This window comes from Panthera uncia (assembly GCF_023721935.1).
Source record: "Panthera uncia isolate 11264 chromosome D3 unlocalized genomic scaffold, Puncia_PCG_1.0 HiC_scaffold_8, whole genome shotgun sequence".
NCBI lineage: Eukaryota > Metazoa > Chordata > Mammalia > Carnivora > Felidae > Panthera > Panthera uncia.
This window is the reverse complement of record NW_026057586.1, coordinates 21,500,100-21,518,277: the sequence shown is the minus strand read 5'-3', so window position 1 is coordinate 21,518,277 and position 18,178 is coordinate 21,500,100. Positions and strand designations below refer to the sequence as shown.

The 18,178-nt window shown below is 37.1% G+C and overlaps 1 protein-coding gene across 1 annotated transcript in view; it reads left to right on the top strand.

Moving 5' to 3' along the window:
• Nucleotides 1-8,857, top strand: part of LOC125914297 (netrin receptor DCC-like) — a 159,102-nt gene extending 150,245 nt beyond the window's left edge. The window contains exon 7 of the mRNA XM_049619554.1: nucleotides 8,448-8,857. Within this exon, the coding sequence (XP_049475511.1) occupies nucleotides 8,448-8,557 (110 nt within the window). The 3' untranslated portion in view covers nucleotides 8,558-8,857. The remainder of the gene's footprint in view (nucleotides 1-8,447) is intronic.
• The last annotated feature ends 9,321 nt before the right edge of the window (nucleotides 8,858-18,178 follow it).

Genomic DNA, 18,178 nt, shown 5'->3' with positions numbered 1-18,178 from the left:
AGTATTTTTGTTTTTTTAAGTCCTTAGGTGGTCATACAATATTAACTACTTGTCTTTTATCTACTTCATTCTTTTCTTCAAGAAATATGAACACCAAGAAGAAAACTTTTATGTGTTTGACTATGTTGTCTCTGGAAATTTCCTAATGTAAAGCTTTGTTGAGAAACTATTTCATTAGGTCCTCCATTAGTAAGCTGCTGGTAGAGCTTCATAAGCTAAGCGTTTGCTCCATCATCTCTCCAACTCTGAGTGCTCTCTGCCAAAGCAGATCTCGCTAACTAGAGCAGGTGAAAAATGTTTATTCTGCTCTGGTTGGTGACTGAAAGTTGCCCTGCAGAATGGTCACAGAAAACCTCAGACCTCGTTGCCCGAGCACTATGGAGGAGCACGCCTGAGCACATGGAAGACATGCAGCTCCACCTGTATCGTCTCTGGTTGAGATGAAAGCAAATGGACGCCAGCCTCACCATTTCTAAAATGGAAATGATTACCCCTGCCCTATCCACTTTGGGATATTGCTAACTACTTGATTAAAAAAACTATTTTTTAAATCAAAGCACTGTATACATGAAACAGCTTGCTTTTCTTCAGTGTGATGCAAGATACTGCATAACTTTGGTATGATTCACCAAGGTAGAGCCAGCCAATAACTCTAAGAAGATAATGTCTAGTATGAGCCTAATTAACCTCAAGACAACTAGTTAATTCAGTGGGGTCATAGTATAATCTGACCATTCTTTGGACAATGTTACTAGAAAAGGAAAAACAAAATGAAACAAACCAAAATCTTCATAAGGGTGCTGGTTAGATTAGCTATTAATTAAATTTGCAAAGAAGTTTATGTAATGAAGTAGAATTGAGTATTGAATATATTATATAAATTGCATCTTTCTCGAATATGAATTACTCATCCTTTTAACAGATCAATGCAATCAGCTCTATTTGCTATACACCCATTATACTTAATTAAATGGTTCCGGTCCAGTGGGGTCAAAGGTGTCCAATAACATTTACCATCTGACAGCAATCCAGTGGCCTGTACTCTATGCATGTGGTAGCCTGGTTCACGGCAATGAGCAGGCTTCTGCATTAGGAAAACAGCTACCACTCTAATTTTCTCTAATTGACTTGTTGGCAGTGCTAATGGGAGGGCAAAAGATGCAGGAACATGAAGACTGGGCCCCGACAAGCACTTGGCATGGATAGGTCCACTGATGAAGTACATAATCTATAATGAATGAAGGGCTGCAACCTGTCAATCTGGCACGTGCCAGTGGCATTTAATTCACACCAAATATTAATTAAAAATAATGATGTTCTTCTCACTGGCTTTTGTTACCAAGTACAGCATCTTGGTTTAGTCCCTGAGGAGCTTTCCACAGATCTTTTGATTCAGTCCCTCAGCCCCAGAGAGCCATTCATCTCACTACCTTCAGGAAAGCCTCAACAAAAGGTCTTAGAATAATGGGTCTCTCACCTACCAAGTGTGTAGGGAAGGAGAACCAAGAATCCTCTCTATTACCCATCCCTTTTCTTTACAACCCTTACAATCAGTAAATGTGCATTTATTCACTTTTTTTTTGAAGCCACAAAGAAGACACTGGTTAGTAGCCATGTGTTTTAGATTCTCAAAGAGTTATTAAGTATTTTTCAGCCTTCTTTTTCCCAATCCAATGTATTCTGTAAGAAAAGTTGGCCAAATAGTGATAAAAATCTGATCAACAATTTGAAATCTGTGTAACCGTTCAAATTTTCCATAATTAAAAATAATTCCCATGGATATCCACCAAAATCCAAGTTATTTTAGTATGATTCGATCAAAGTGAATTGAAATGAGAAAATACTACTTATACTTTATTTTCCAGAGGCAACTGATACATTTTCAAGCCATGTATCTGCATCATTTCAATAAAGCCAAAAAATAAATTTGCTGTCATAATTGTCATTAAATGTATTCCTTAACAATGGGGTCTGACCACAATTAATGGTTAATTCATTTGCAATTCATTATGGTATTAAATGTGTTTAACTCATTTCATTCTTCTGTAGAGGGAGCAATTCTAGGCAATTCTTTTGTGATTTACTGGTTTTAAAGTGTAAGAGCTCTGAGCATGTGCAGAAAAATAGCTCCACATTGCCCTCTAGTGGTGCACTAGTAAATGGCACTCTCCTTTTGCATGGGGAGAAAACCCTTCTCTGTTGCTCCCAGCATCTTTTCTCCTCAACACAAACTCAAAGGAGATGCCAGTATCACAATGGAAAAGGGAATCAAGGCATTATATCCCACTATCCACTACTAAACAATAACTGAATATTTTTGTTATTGGTGTTCAGGCTAATTCAGTTTTGGATCAAGATTTGTGGGGGCATGAAAATTTCCTATTGCATCCTGAGGAGATCCAGGTGCAGTTTCATAAAAGCACTATACAGAGACCAGAGACAGTCCAAAAGATGTAAATGAGCAGGTAGAATATGAGGAAAATAAAGGAAATATTGGTTTTTTCATTAAAAGAAAAAAAAGTAGACAAAAAGGATTGTGGAGTTGACCTAGGTCTTTTATTTCTTTGTTACTTTATAAAAGTCAGTGAACTTACCTGGTCCTTAAATTGCTAACTGAAAACAGGAAAAGACCAGACCAAATCCTCTCCAGGACTGCTGGCTCTGAACTATATTCTTATGCCAGTGACAACTCCATTGCAAATCTGTTTACCTCTCCCAAGGCTAAGCCATTACCACATTTTACTTAAATTTAAGCTAGCTATCCCCTAGGATGTGCACAGCATAGTTGGGATCTGTGGAAATTGGCAATTTTGTAATTCATTAATCCAACAGCTAGGAAATTATAAAAGTTCAGACTCTTTGCTGGCATATCCATGGCTAGACATTAAGTGGGGAAGTTGCCATTACTCAGATTACCAGAGACTTGTAAGCAAGTGTCAGTATGTCACATTTACTATGGGGGAGGTTAAGAAATGATGAGTACTGCTCAAAAGCCAGATAGCAGCTAGATGAGGTACTGGTATTGTTATAATTCAGATTGAGATAAAAATCCAAACCAGTAAACTTGAGAATGAACCAAGTAAGATGCATTTTTTTCTCTTAAATGAGACATCATATGCACTCCAAAAGGCAGAAAGCCAATGGTGCCCAAAAGCTATGGAGGCTTTCGGAGTATGTTTTCTAAGGAGGTATAAACTGGGTAGTTGGGAGGTGGGGACCGAGAGGTGAAGGCATGAATGCAATGTCCCAAAAACCATGCTAACAGCTTCAGCTGTTAACTCTGAGCAGGAAGTGAACAGCCTCTGATCAAGTCAGACAGCCTTCACTCTGAATTCCAAATGGAGAAGTCAACATAAAACAATCATACCTAATCACTTTGCATAAATGAAATTTGCTTTATTATTTTATTTCACACTCCTTACTTCCTTAGTATAGTTTCTACTTTGTTGCTGTTGATCTTATGGTTGACATGTTAACTAAGGAAGCCCAGACTTCATCATTTATTTTTCCATGAATAGGTGTAGATTTGCATGTAGTTGTATATATAGGAATCTGAGTTTATAGATTTGTGGCCTACCTTTCATACGCTGATAGGCTAGAAGACTGCCTTCCACATGCTAATAACAGCTTAGAGTGGTGGCTCCATTCCTTAGGTGAATTACTTAGATGTATTACTGTCAAGCATCCTCTCTGCCCTATTGTATCTCACACCTTGTGACTAAATCTCTCTCTCTCTCTCTCTCTCTCTCTCCTCTCTCCTCTCTCCTCTCTCTGCCTTTCTCCTTTTCTCTCTCCCTCAGATTTAAAAAGTCAAACCAAGCCAAACCAAACAAGAATCAAAACCCTAATTCCCAAGCACATGAGTTTTGGAATTGTTAACCTCTTCCTCACTCCCTTGATAAATACATAGATAAATGCAAATATATACTATATGTGTATAATGTAAAACCAAATGCAATTTTACCCACAAAAAGGCAATTATATAGGGTTTGAACATAATGTAATTGTTTACATTGTAATTGTGCAGATAAGTCATGTGTATGAAATCAGACGTCGTCTCCATTTCAATAACCATAAAGGATGCTTTTCCTACTAGAAAAGTATTTTTGCTGACACATCTAACTGCATTTTTAACATACGCCTTTTTCCTGAGATTTTTTTCTATTTTCTATTATCCTTCTATCTCTAAATCCTACCCATATCCTCAAGCCCTAGTTCCAAGTCCATTATCTGCCAAGAAGTCTTTGATGACCCAGTCCATCACTAATTTTCCAGTCCTCTAAACTCACATAGCGTTCACAAGTAGTGTCATATACTGTACTGCTTAATTTTATGCAATCTTTCATTGTTCATTGTTTTCTCTGCCCAGAATTATGGTTGCAAACTGACAACAGAAGTCTATCTTTTGTAAATAATCTTGTATCTCCAAGAGTATTTATCACTGTTGACCGATTACTTTCTTATTAGTAAACTAGGTTCACAGCAAAAATTAATAAATAAATATCCTCTTTTGTAGGGGAAGCAATTCACTTAATTGAAGACTTTTGACTACATTAAACATAATTTTATTCTATTCCTCTTGCTATATTGTGGCTCATTGTGGTTTGGAATGTCAATATCTTGAATGCTAATATTTAGGTTACATAAAATTTCATGAAGAAAAAGTCATCTAATCAATTTTCAAAGAACACTGTCAGAGATAAATTCACTTATTTTTTTAAAATGTTTATTTATCTTGAGAGAGAACATGAGCTGGGAAAGGGCAGAGAGAGAGGGAGAGAGATAGAACCTCAAGCAGGCTCTCCTCTGTCAGCCGAGAGCCCAATGCAGGGCTCAAACTCAGGAACCAAACCATGAGATGATGACGTGAGCCGAAACCAAGAGTCAGACACTCAACTGAATGAATCACCTGGGTGCCCCTAAATTCACTCATTTTTAAAGCTTTTTTTAATTGTTAAATAAAAGACAGATAAAGAAAACTACATGCAACAAATATATAGCTTAATGAATTATCATTAGTTAGACTTAAACTGTTTCTTTGCTCTATTCCTGCAAACTGGCATTTGAATCTAGAGGTTTGATCAGACTAAGTAGATTCCATCCTTTGGCAAGACTCTAGAGGGAGGGAGTTCTTTTATTTGGAGATACATAGTGCCTAGATATCTGTATTTTATCTTAGCCATCACAAATACTTAATGCCCATATCCTTTTGTTCATTAGAGCTGCAAAATAGTAATATTTGAATTCTATCATTGGGTTTTTACTTGTTAGTTGGAATGAGATTATAAGTGGATGCTTCCCCTCACACTCTGTTGGTTACACAGTCATAGAGTTTATTTAAGAAACACATAATATTTGATCCTTTACCTAATTTTCAAGACAACAATTTGGTTCTCTGTCAACCTCAGAAGTCACCAACTTTTATTATTTATTATTTATTTATTTAAGTTGATTTATTATGAGAGAGAGAGAGAGCGTGCACATGCAGGGGAGATGCAGAGAGAAAGGGAGAGAGAGAAAATTCCAAGCAAGCTCTGCAAAGTCAGCACAGAGCCTGTCAGGGGGCTCAAGCTCATGAACTATGAGATCGTGACATGAGCCGAAACCAAGAGTCAGATGCTTAACCGACTGAGGTGCCCCACTTTTGTTATTTTTTAAAATATCTTTATGAATTCATACAGTCACATGTATTTGCTGGGTTTCAATTCACTGAAACTCTTACCTTTATTGAATCTCAGATTGTCTTCATCTTTGGTCTGCTGGAGGCTCTTCAATTTGATTCCTGAATCCATTTGACATGAGCCTATTAGTCTTTGGTTGCTTCCTATTTGGTTACATCAACATGTTTCAGGCTTAATTGATATGCATCCTACCTCAGTCCAGGAATCAACCAGGTTTTCAAGGACCCCTTGTTTCTTGAAGTGCAAAAAAGTATTTTTCTCAAAATCCTAATCGGGACATTAGGGGTGCTAACAAGCACCCCTACTGACAATATCTCTAGACTTCTTCAGTGGGTAGAACTACAACAGAGAGAAAATGCCTTTTGAGTTTAAACTGAGTTTTTCCAATTAAATTTTAGAAACATAAGACTTTATATACTTCTTCTATTTTACATCAGTGTGTCCTTTAATCCACACTAATTTTCTGGTTCTTAAGGACACGGGATGATAGGATTATAATTTCTCATGATTATTCATTTGCTTTATCCAATATTGCATTAGTCTCAGCTTAACAAGAATAATGGTATCATCAGGAATAATAATTATCAAAATATTTATTTTTGCATACAGTACCCCTATTCTCTCTTATTTTTGACTTATGATTATAGACTAGCTACAGTGTCAGAACATGTAGCCATTACAAAAATAAAATCTTCTCCTTTTAACTCTCACCTCGTCTTCGTTCCTAGCATTTGTCGTTCACCAGTTAACTATTGGGTTGCATCTCCCTTGGTCATTTAGGATGTCGAAAGCTCATTTTCTAGTAGCTCTCAGGATCAAGGAAGCAACATTCCCTGGTTGCATATATGTTGATACCAGCTTGGGTGTGCCATCATGTTTAAAGTTAACTTTTGCTAACTATAAAATCCTTGAATTACATTTTATTACCTTGAATATCTCAATTAAATTACTTCAATTCCCTCTGGCATAAAATGGGACTGTGCAAAAGTCTGATCATAATTTAATTGTCCTCTGATAGGTCATGTATTCTTTCTGTCCAGATGCCTAAAAGATTTTTTTTTAACTCCCCAAACATTTCTTGAATTCCACTCTTTTGTATTTGCTCCATTGTCTTTCTTTGGTTTTCTTTTTCATCAGTTAGAACTGCATTACTCATCAGTTAGAACTTCCTTCTGTGCATCACTCTCTCCTGAATTCTATTTTACTCTCTCTTCGTTTCTTTTTGTTTTGTGTTTGTTTTTCCTTGAGCTTGTTTGTTCATCAGTCACGCTTTATTTTGAAAATTATGTTTTTACTTACCTATTCTTTCTTGAGTTATGCCACCTCACTTCTATTTTTTTTCTAATTCTAATTTATGTTACTCTTGAATATCTGGCATCTAATTTTCTTAATGTGGTTTAGCTCATTTTGAAATAGTCAATCACAGGTGTGACCTACTTTCCTTCTGTATTTTCAATCCCTTTTTGGGAGTGTGCTTGTCTATAGAAGTGGCATTCTCCTCATTTTATTTTGTAAGGCATTTAACCTCAACAGACTTTTGTTGCTTGCTTGCTTTCATGTGACCTGTTTCCCTATGTTCCCTATGTTCCTGTTTAATGTGCTTTTCTAAATCCACACAGCTCCTTCTTCTGTTGCTTTCATTGGGCCAGAGCTCAGGACTCTGTAAATTGGAGCCTGTAGGTCACATCTGGCCCAGGTCCTATTTTTGTTTGGACCCCACTGAACTAACAATGGTTTTTACATTTTTGAAGAGTTGTAAACAACCAACCAAACAAACAAACACAGGTGAATACATGACAGAGACAATGCGATCTGTAAAGCTAAAAATTTGCTATCTGGGCCCTTTATGAGACAAGTTGGCCAACCCCTGATACACACTGAAAACTGTATGGCAACTTGCTTTCTAACTTTTCATGATTATTCCTCTCCCCTACTTTTATCTAGACTTTCTCTTCCCTTTCATTTCTGTTACTTCTGTCTGCTCAGATTGTAATTCTGTACCCAGTACTTTGTCTCCAGCATAAGTCCTGTTCTGGAGAGGAGATATTCCAAGCTACTTTTGAGTATTTGTATTTACTCAGATTGGTTATCAGATTGGTTATGCTATCAGATTGGTCTTCTGCATTTTCTAGCATTAGGTGATGGTTATTTTAGAATTACCCTGTTTTCAGGTTTGATGCTTCCCTCTGATTTCTCCTACATAGCTGCTGATAACATGCAAGTCCTAAGGTTGGTAGTGGTTTGTCCACATCCAGTTGTATTTCAGAGTTTGAGAGTATATACAGCATATCACCTACTTTTGCTGTAATTATCCAGATGCTTTTGGTTTTCTATCTATCATTCAGTCTCTCTCTCTCTCTTTTTTATGTTTATTTATTTTTGAGAGAGAGAGAGAGAGAGAGAGAGAGCAGAGAGAAGGAGACACAGAATCCAAAGCAGGCTTCACGCTCTGAGCTGTCAGCACAAAGCCGGATGTGGGGCTCAAACTCATGAAACGTGAGATCATGATCTAAGCAGAAATCAGATGCTTAATTGACTGAACCACCCAGGCACCCCCATTCAGTCTCTTTTTTTGTGGAGATTCAGGAAGATCAAAAACTGTATTGTCACCACTGCCACCTAGTTCCCAGAAGCAAACTCACTCATTTTTAAGCAACAATTTACTTAATAGATCATATTAAATTGTATTGGGGGAAAATGTTTATCCTGGATATTTCAGTACACTAAATAAATCAACATGTTTATTTTCTTTCTGTTTTTCTTCAGAGTCAAGTTCCCATTATGTCATCTCCCTAAAAGCTTTTAACAATGCAGGAGAAGGAGTTCCTCTTTATGAAAGTGCCACCACCAGATCTATAACAGGTAAGCTAAAATAGTTAATCCTCTCGTGACAAGGTAGTCAGTGTTTGAGTTGTGGTGGCAAAAACAAAACCAAACGCCTAAAGCAAAATAAAACAAAATACAAAGAAAAAAACCAAAATGTATGTAGTCATGTTCTGAGCCTTATGAGTATGTGTGTGTGTGTGTGTGTGTGTGTGTGTGTGTGTGTCTGTGTGTCTGGATATACATGTATACACATATACACACACATATTTCATTATTTTCTTGGTTTTCAAAATTGAGAGGAAGTCAGTCTATAAATTAGTATGTGGGCTTTGAGAATAGGGATCTCTTCTTCTCTGTCTTCTTCAATAGCTCATACTTTGATTCCCCAATACCACTCTTCACTCTCCTGAGCATTTTGTTTCATCTTGCAGATCAGCACAATTTAGGCAGGAAAGTTTCCACATAAAAGCCACCAAATGCCCAGATGGCCACATGCTTCTCTACAGAGGATCCTTCAAGCTAATATGACAAGGAAGGACTGACCTCCTGGGACTGGTTTGGACTAGGCTGAGTCATACAGGTGGCCTTTCCCTGAACCAGGAACTACAGGTCACTCTAACAGTGCCCAGAGCATCATGACATTGGAAGTACTTGCTGCTTCTGAGGTTTAACACCTCTAGGAATTCTTATGTGAGTTGGAGTGTAAAGGCAGCACACAAGAGAAAAAGAGCCCAAGGAACTCAGAAAGGAGTGAGATCCAGGACATTTATGGAGACTATTTGTGGAGTAGGGCTGGACTTACTCAAAAATAGAATAAGTACAAGGCACCGGGGTGGCTCAGTGGGTTAAGTGTCCAACTCTTGATCTCAGCTCATGTCTTGATCTCAGGGTTGTAAGTTCAAGCCCCACATTGGGCTCCATGTTGGACATGAAACCTGCTTTAAAAAAATAGAATTAAGTACCCCCTTATTCTGTTCAGAATCACTAGATTCTGGGGGGAGCTGTTCAGAGTCACTAGAAAGTCACACAAGCACCTCCAAGAGCCTTATGTCTAAAATCTGAAAGTAAAACTCAAGAGGTCCATCTTTTTAATGAACACTTCGATCCTGCCCCCTTTCAAAACTCACGAGCCTCAGACCTCATTTAACTCATCAGCTATCTTCACCTTAATGAGAATAAAGGATCTGAGAGCAGGATTTCATAGCAAGAACTGGAGGACGTGGAAAATTACTAGATGCCTCCTGACAAAGAGAAATAAATCAAAATAGAATAAATAGTGGGATTCTTTGCTACCCCCTAAATGTATGTAAACTTTGTACAGTTTATTTTCCAAACTCACGATCTCCTTTCATAGACTATCTTAAGAATACACAGTTGTAAAATGAATTCATATGATGGTTCCCAGAATATACCATCACTTTATTGATTTCAACCAGATTTTCTTGTAAGGCAAAGTTGTTATTCCACAGTCTCCTTGAATCTTTCAAGGTCTATGACCTGCCTAACGTGGTATGCAAAATTTGGGGTATGTGTCAATAGATTCATTTATCTGGGGAGACCGTTTAGGTCTCTCATTGTGTTACCCAAGGGACTCATGTCTCCCCAGAAGGGCACATAAGAAGTATTACCTTAGAGAATCTTTACTGTCAAACATACGATCTCTAAACACAGAGAGATGAAGCATGTGGAGGTCCAGAATGGAAACATAATGTGATGGAGGTATCTAGAATTTTCATTTCCCCTTATGTTCTTATTCTGCCAGCAGCAGGACTCTTTGGGAAATAACGAGCTACTTTAGCTGTACTTGTCCTTCCCATAATTTTTTTTTTAGTCCATCTTTTTCCTGCCTCTGGTGAAAGATGTTGAGCACCGGCTCATCAACAGGACTTTGAGCTTGTGGTCAGGCCACACAAATTATACTGTCACTAGTCGTTTCAAACTATTTTCGTATCAAAAGTAGAGCCCACAAAGAAGGGACACTTAGATGACCACCCCCCAAAAAATCAATTTTTGAGCAGAAAGTAGTAGTAGTAGTAGTAAAAATAGAGTTTAGATAAACTGAAGATAAGTTGCTCAAAAAGAACCATTTGGGACATTAACTTCTGCCTTCACATTTATTGTCATTGTTTAATCCTCGGCATATGGCATTCCCAGAGTGGTTTCTAAAATACCAGTGATCCATAAGACTATTTTTTTTCCTGATTGGACTCTAATCCTAATGGATCTGGGAAATAAATGGATACCAAAACTTAGAAATTGTGCGAGGCATTTTCTAAATGAAGCAGAGTCAGTAAGGGGTTGAAGAGGAATGAATAAAACCAGTTCTTTCCAGAGGAAAAGTATACAATTTTCTTGGATGTGGCAGACTTATTGTGTTTCCCCACATCATGGAGAACAAAGGACAAATAAATGGAATCAAAGGTTAAGGCTCTGGGAGAAATTCTGTCAATAAATGTGTCATAATGCCACAGAGAAGACATTCTCTGTCTTTGAGCTTCTCCCAAGTATTCCCTTGGGAAGACTTGGAAGAGGACAGCATAAAGTAAGTAAAATATCACAGGCAATAAATGCATCAGGCTGGAGTAAGTATCAGGCCATGGTGCTTTCTACAAGTATATGCTCTTAGATGTTGGCACACTCTGGAGCCTCATTTCATCCTGAATATATTAGTATTAGAGCTGAGGAAAGTTTCAAATGGGTATGTGAAGAGTTTTTAGTTTTCAGTAGAGCTTTTTATTTCTTATTGTTGCAAGAACAAGACATTTTGGGCCTGGATAAGGGAAGAGGGCAAAGGAATAAAGAGGTGTGTCGTTTGAACTTGTTTATTCTCAACTGTTTCATCAATGTCTGAATGAAGTACAATCCAGATGCAAAATTATGTTATTATTTTCAAAGCTTGCTTTGAACTTTGGCGTGTTAGCCAGAAATTCATGAACTCTTACCAAAACATCTATTAGGAACCAAATAGGCTTCTCTTTTTAGCAAAAGTTTTGAGGCTATGTTTTGCCCTTTTAATTTTTGATTTATTTAGTTTTTACTCTTGAATATAACCACTGCAAATCAGTAGCATATAAGGCACCTGAAAACCGGAAAAAGTTGTTCAGCAACAAAAGAATATTTTTAACTTAACTACTCAAGCAGTTTCTCTCCTGAGAGAAAGATAATTAGCAGTGTATGTGGCATTTATGTGTTTAGTGTAGGGCTTGCCATCCACTAGAACATTCTGCTTTATTGGAAAATTTCCATACCTATACTATCCAAGATGATAGATTGGCTTCTATGGCCATGGAACACTTAAAATTGGCTAGTGCAACAGAAGTGATTTTTTAATTGTATTTAATTTTAATTAATTCAAACTTAAATTGCCCATGTAATTAGTGGCTCTTGTATTTGATGGTACAAATTTCCAACTTAAAGGAGATAAGTGACAAGCCATGCCTGAAAACAAATTGCCTTAAAAAAGTCAAGAAAAACTTGGCCAGAGATAGAAATTCTTAAATTATGTAAGTCCATAGATAAATTCCAATAAACAACATTACTTGAAATTTAGGGAATGCATTCTGGAACTGAGACTCCAAGAAACTCCACAAGTCATGAAAAATATAGTATTCTACAATCCAAAAACAGCCAGGCTGAATGCTAACATTTCTTTTAGTAGAATTGCTACTTTTCAAAACCTCATATATGGCACCTGTGGAAGATTATTATTATTCATATAGGTTTAAGAGCCAGATTAAGCAAAGAAACAACAAATCAGGTATAACACATTATATCGGTCGGTCAACAAAGAAGTTTGTGATTCAGAGCAGTCTTCCTGTGTGTATAACCTTCTTCTTGGAAAGTCGGCTAAGAATAGAAACAAGTGAGGCAGCACCAGCCTCAGTTTGGCCAAAACACCTGCCACCAGGGCACCAACCTGATGACTGATCAGGATCCTCCTTGATGCTCTTCAGCTCCCCTTTCATCATTTCATAAATCCATTTGGGTTTAAAGGAGCCCTTAATAAAAAGACACATCAAAGGAAATATGGAAAGCCTGGGCTCTGTCATTAAATTTTAAACACACATTTTTCTTTCTCTCTCTTTCTCTTTTTTTTTCCCCTTTCCTTTTGTTCTGTTTTTGTTTTCAGGTTTTATATTTTGCTCCAAAGACCACAGCCCAGTAAACTACTAAATAATTCATTGGAAAACAGAGCAATGAGTAGGGGACAGGCATTTGAAATACAGTGGACAAAGTGAAGTAATCAACAAAACCAGCCAGCAGCTGCTGTGCTTGGAACTAGGCTATTTAAAAATATAAGCTCTGTATGTATACTGCTTCAGATATTCCACATTTTACCAGGTCATCATAGGCCCAGCCTGAAGGCTCTTTTTTCTTAGTGAGAATACAATATTACATGATTTAAAGGTGAAATTTCAAAAATGTAAAAGTCCTAGGTATAAAATCAAAGACTCAAAATTGGACCCTTACTACAGTCAGAAAATAAGCTCCTCTGATTCTGATACCCCCAGCGTAAAAAGAGTACAACATTTTTCTAGAGGATTTTATAAAACCACACACAGCATTATGCAGGTTCTGATTACGTTAATGGATCAAAGCATGTGTGTATCTCACACAGTTCGTTCTGTCTCCCCGTCAATAACATAAAGTCTTTCCGTGGAACCTGACACTTTGGAACAAGTAATATAGAATCTAGGTATGCCTTAAAAGTCTAAAAACTTATCTAATTACTCTGTGAGAATGTGGGTAAAACGGACACTTCCATGCTTTCTTTAAGGATTTCGATCTGAGAAAACCTGCTGTACCAAGGGCTACAAGAAACCTAGTTATCAAACATATCATTGGACCATGTGGACCATGGACTTGGCCAGTTTAGTTTTATGCAATCATAGCCATAGACAGAGTGCTAAGGACTGCAGGGTCCTTTGGTCTTTATTGTTTGTTTCTTGCTTAAACAATACTTATGCAGATATAAGCTAAGCAGTAATGAAAGTGTTAGGGAAACCAAATCAAGTTAGAAAGGGAGAAAAATAAACAAACATAAGCAAACAGGTATTAGATAGGCATTTATTTCCTTTACGGCAGGAAATAAACCAAATGCTCCTTTGGATCTTGTTATTTTATCTGTGTATTTATAAAACTGTTAAGTTCTATGCTAAACATTTTAAGAAGCAATGTGCAACACTCCAAGAAAAAATGAACTTTTAAAATATATAACTAGAAGTGACCACCAAAAGTGGAGTTGATAAAACCACTGTAAGGAAATGAGTGAATTATAGAAAATAGTCAGTTATTTTTATAATATAGCAATACTGTTTCTAATGAGTTTTCCGATTGAATTAATTGTATTTTTTTCTGTTCTTCTCATGTTCCCTTTCATCATTATTGCCATGCATTTAACTCATTGTGATGTGTTACCACTGATATTTATTTTTTTAACTCTTTTATTTATGTATTTATTTGTTTGTTTCATTTGGCGGGTTTTTAAACCCAGATCCCACTGACCCAGTTGATTATTATCCTTTGCTTGATGATTTCCCCACCTCGGTCCCAGATGTCTCCACCCCCATGCTCCCACCAGTAGGTGTACAGGCTGTGGCTCTTACCCACGATGCTGTGAGGGTCAGCTGGGCAGACAACTCTGTCCCTAAGAACCAAAAAACATCTGAAGTGCGACTTTACACTGTCCGGTGGAGGACCAGCTTTTCTGCGAATGCGAAATACAAGGTGAAGTTCTAATTGATAGTGTAAAATTTGAAGTGAACTGTCATTTGCTTAATACATTGTTTTAAATGCTTCCTGGGCTGTCATGAGTCATTTTGCTACAGTGGCACTAAGTGGAAGACAAGGCATTTTAATAACTCAATATCTAAAATTAGAATGGGAATAATTGTATCTTAGGAAACAATTCTAAGGCAAGGTAGAAAAACATTAAGAAATGCAAAATGTTATTTGAGTTCCACCAGATGCTGCGTCTGTATAAATAATTTGATTCTGTACAGGGGAATGCCATTTTTCTTTGAAAATAGCAGGGCTCCACATTAGTTTTCTGGATAGATTTTGGTGTCTTTCTTTTTATTTGGACTCTAGATTGACACCAAAGGCAACCCTATTAATGCTACAGAGACTCATTTGACAGCAAATATGACTGGGAACACAGAAGATTTTGTAATAAGGTCTTTAGAAAGCACTCGAAGCCATTGGCATCTACTTCCTCAGTTAGCCTTGAAACACCCTCATGTGGTAAAGAAAACCACAGTGCACACTCCCCTTTGACTAATATGAATGAGACCAACCCCTTTCACTGACTCATCCCATAACTCTGTTAAGAGCTCTGTAGAGATAGATATTTGAGGCATTTTCTTCACTACTTTTAAATCTCTGTCAGCCGGCCTAAGTAACTCCAACAAATAGTTACATATGGGCACAGCTTTGTTACCTCCTAAGCCTGCCACAATATTAGTATATACAAACAGTACACAAAATATAGACACAAATGAGAAAAGCAACAGGTGACTATCAGGTACCTACTGTGCACCTAGAACTGCACTAGATTATAGAGGCAGTTAAACACAGCTTAGTTGTTGCTACTTAACGTATTATTTATAACTTTGCAATGGGTGAGACACTCAATTCCATTGCTACACTTCAAAGAATTCATAAGCTACTCATGTGAGATAATATATGAATGCTCCTTTAAAATATAAAGCTTTACAAGATGAGGACTTGGGATCAAGAAGGTAGCTTTAAAAATAAGATCATACATGGTGCCCAATAACCAAATAACCAAGGAACCAATAGTTCAATCCTGGTCCTCCTGCTTCTTCATATGACCCTTAGGTGCCTTCTCTTTACCACTCTACTGCAATAGCTCTCAGAATTTGAACCTCCTGATATTTTATCCAGTGTTCTTTCCACTAAACTGCCATCTTGCTTAATCCTGCCTCTAGCCAGTGGTGATTTCAGGGATGACAGTATCCTTTGGGAGTGTCAGACTCTAAAGAACCTGGAGATAAAGCAAAATCCCACCAATAATATTCTAAATCTGCCTCTCTCTTCCTGTAGCCATGCTGGATCTCCTTCTAGTCTCTTTGAAATTTTAAGTGGCATAAAACTCCCATTTCATCATATATCAGTTTTTAGGTGAAACCATTTTAAAAAGCTTTCTTTGTTACTGCTGCCCTGCTAGGTCAGGTATTTGGAAACACTCTCCAGGCAAGTCCAAATAGTATCATTGATATAACATATGTTGTAAGTACCCTATCCATCTCCTTGCAGTATTAGATTTAAGACTCAGCAGAACTATAAATAAAGATAACATTATCAGATAGGACAACCAATGAAATACATGAGAACATTTTTTTAAGTCTCTCTTTATATACAGATTGCCCGATTCTAAGTTTGCTTTTAAAAGACTACCTTAAAATTTTTGTGTTCATAATGGCTGTACTTTCTCGATACCTTCATTTCACAGAATGGCAATGGGTACTTTGCCAGTATGTGAAATGTTCTGAGGGACAATGAGTGTTCTCTGCATAATGGCTTAAGTTCCAAAATTTCTGGAGGCAAATTATTTCAGTTGAATAGTTAATACAGCAGACACAGAATTATTGAGTCTCACAAAGAATGCCTGCAAAGTCAGACTCAACCCAAAAGCTATTTTGTAAGTGGAGGCTGATTTCTCTCATGGATTGATATCTGGGAATAGAAAACAAAGATTTTAAATGTTCCTCTTCCCACCATCTTCCCTGACCTAAGGCTTTTAGTTACTAACATTCTGTCCCCCTTCTTACGCACCCATGCTCTACATCTACACCCTGTGAAAAAGAGAGTTAGAGGACAGAGTGGAGTACGTTGGGTAGCAAAGATAAATACAGAACGTATCTCGTCCCCTAGAAAGTAGTACAATAAACTTAAGTTTTACAAATAAGGGTAATGGAATGCTTTGATTTTACATTGTGAGCTTTTCAAACTACTTTCCTGCTCATTACTTCATTTCACTCCCCAGTACAGCTTTAGAAGGTAGGCAGAGCATGCACAAGATAGAGGGAGAAAAATCAGTACATGGAGTCAGATGCCACGGGCACAAGCATTGGTTTTGCTGTGTCCTGTCATGTCACTGAATTTACTCAATCTCATTGTCATCTATATGACTAGATTATTCACACCTACTGTAGAAAAAATAAGCTCCTCCGTAATTAAGCATGTATGTAGATCCCTTTATGAAGACACAGATAGGTTGTATAACTTGAAAAACAATTTCCCATGAAACTACAGCTAGAGTTTGCATGACCTTATGGCATTATTCTAGGCTATCTCCACGGGAGTACCCTTCTACTTCATGTAATCCCATATCAAGCCACAATCCAGACATTTATATTTTGATTGTCTAAAGCTCTGTTTTGATTTTCCTTATCAGAAGGAACAATGTTCTGTAGTTTAGTTTCTACTAAAATGATTAATCACATGATGTTTTATACAAATTTCTATTCAAAACCCATTCATTGAGTATTGACCAGTGCTTACCAGATATAACATGGGGATTACAGAAGGTACAGAGTTTTTCAAGACTCAGTTTCACCCTCAAGATATCCCTCCCAATAGGGAACCTAATGCATTTGTAAAGTTAAATATCACATTAGACAATGCATGAAATACTGTAGCTAACATTTATCTAAAGCTTCCCTGGGTTGGATACTATGTTTTACTTTACACTTTAAATAATGCCAGGAGGTCAGTGCTACAGTTATCTCCATTTTATGGATGAGCAAACTGAGGCTCAGAGAGGTAGTACCTGGGTAGTCTATGCTCACAAAAATAGCTGACCGTGAATTTCCAAAGTACTTCTAGGCCAATGACTTATTCTGAGCAACGACCTTCCATGAAGTTCCCGAGAAAACAGTGAATTCATGGTATTTACAGAATGCAAGTATGTCATTCTAAAACGCAAACAAGGACAATATTACTTAGTGGTCTCCCAAACACCAGTGATTTTTATTGTCAGAGAGGCTAGTTTTATAAAAAGTATGATCCTTTTGTCCTAACTGAAGTATTTCATCATCATCATCCCATTTCTCCCCTTATTTCCATTTGTAAGACTTAGAAGTGTTCATGATAGTGAAGAAGACAGGATTGGAAGTTATATTTCAGCATGTCAGATACTAGCTGCCTATGTTGTGTTTTATTTGATGGGATTCTATCTTCCTGAGTCTACAATGTATTTTTACATTTGCTTAGGGCCCACGTTTTTATAGCTTTTTTAAAGAAGAGCTTCTGATAGATGTTTATGAGGTTATCACTTTAATAGGATGGATGGGCACATCATCAAAATGTTATTAGTACAGTTAAATATTTATTTGGTTTTGTAATGAAATGTAGGATTTTCATAGCTATAATCTCAGGATTCATAGTACAATAAAAAAGATATACCACACTACAGTAGTATGGGAGGAGATAGGTGTGACATAGGTGGGGAAAAAGATCTTTCCTTGATTTTCTAGACATAGATATATAACAAAGGTAGTGAATATAAAAGTAAAAATAAATATGAAACTTTGGAGGAGGGTCAAGATTTAAATACCAAGCATAACCTGATGCTTGTAAGTATCATAGAGGCATAAATGGGCTAAATTTGCCTGATCATGTGGAAAATATGCATTAACCTGGAAGAT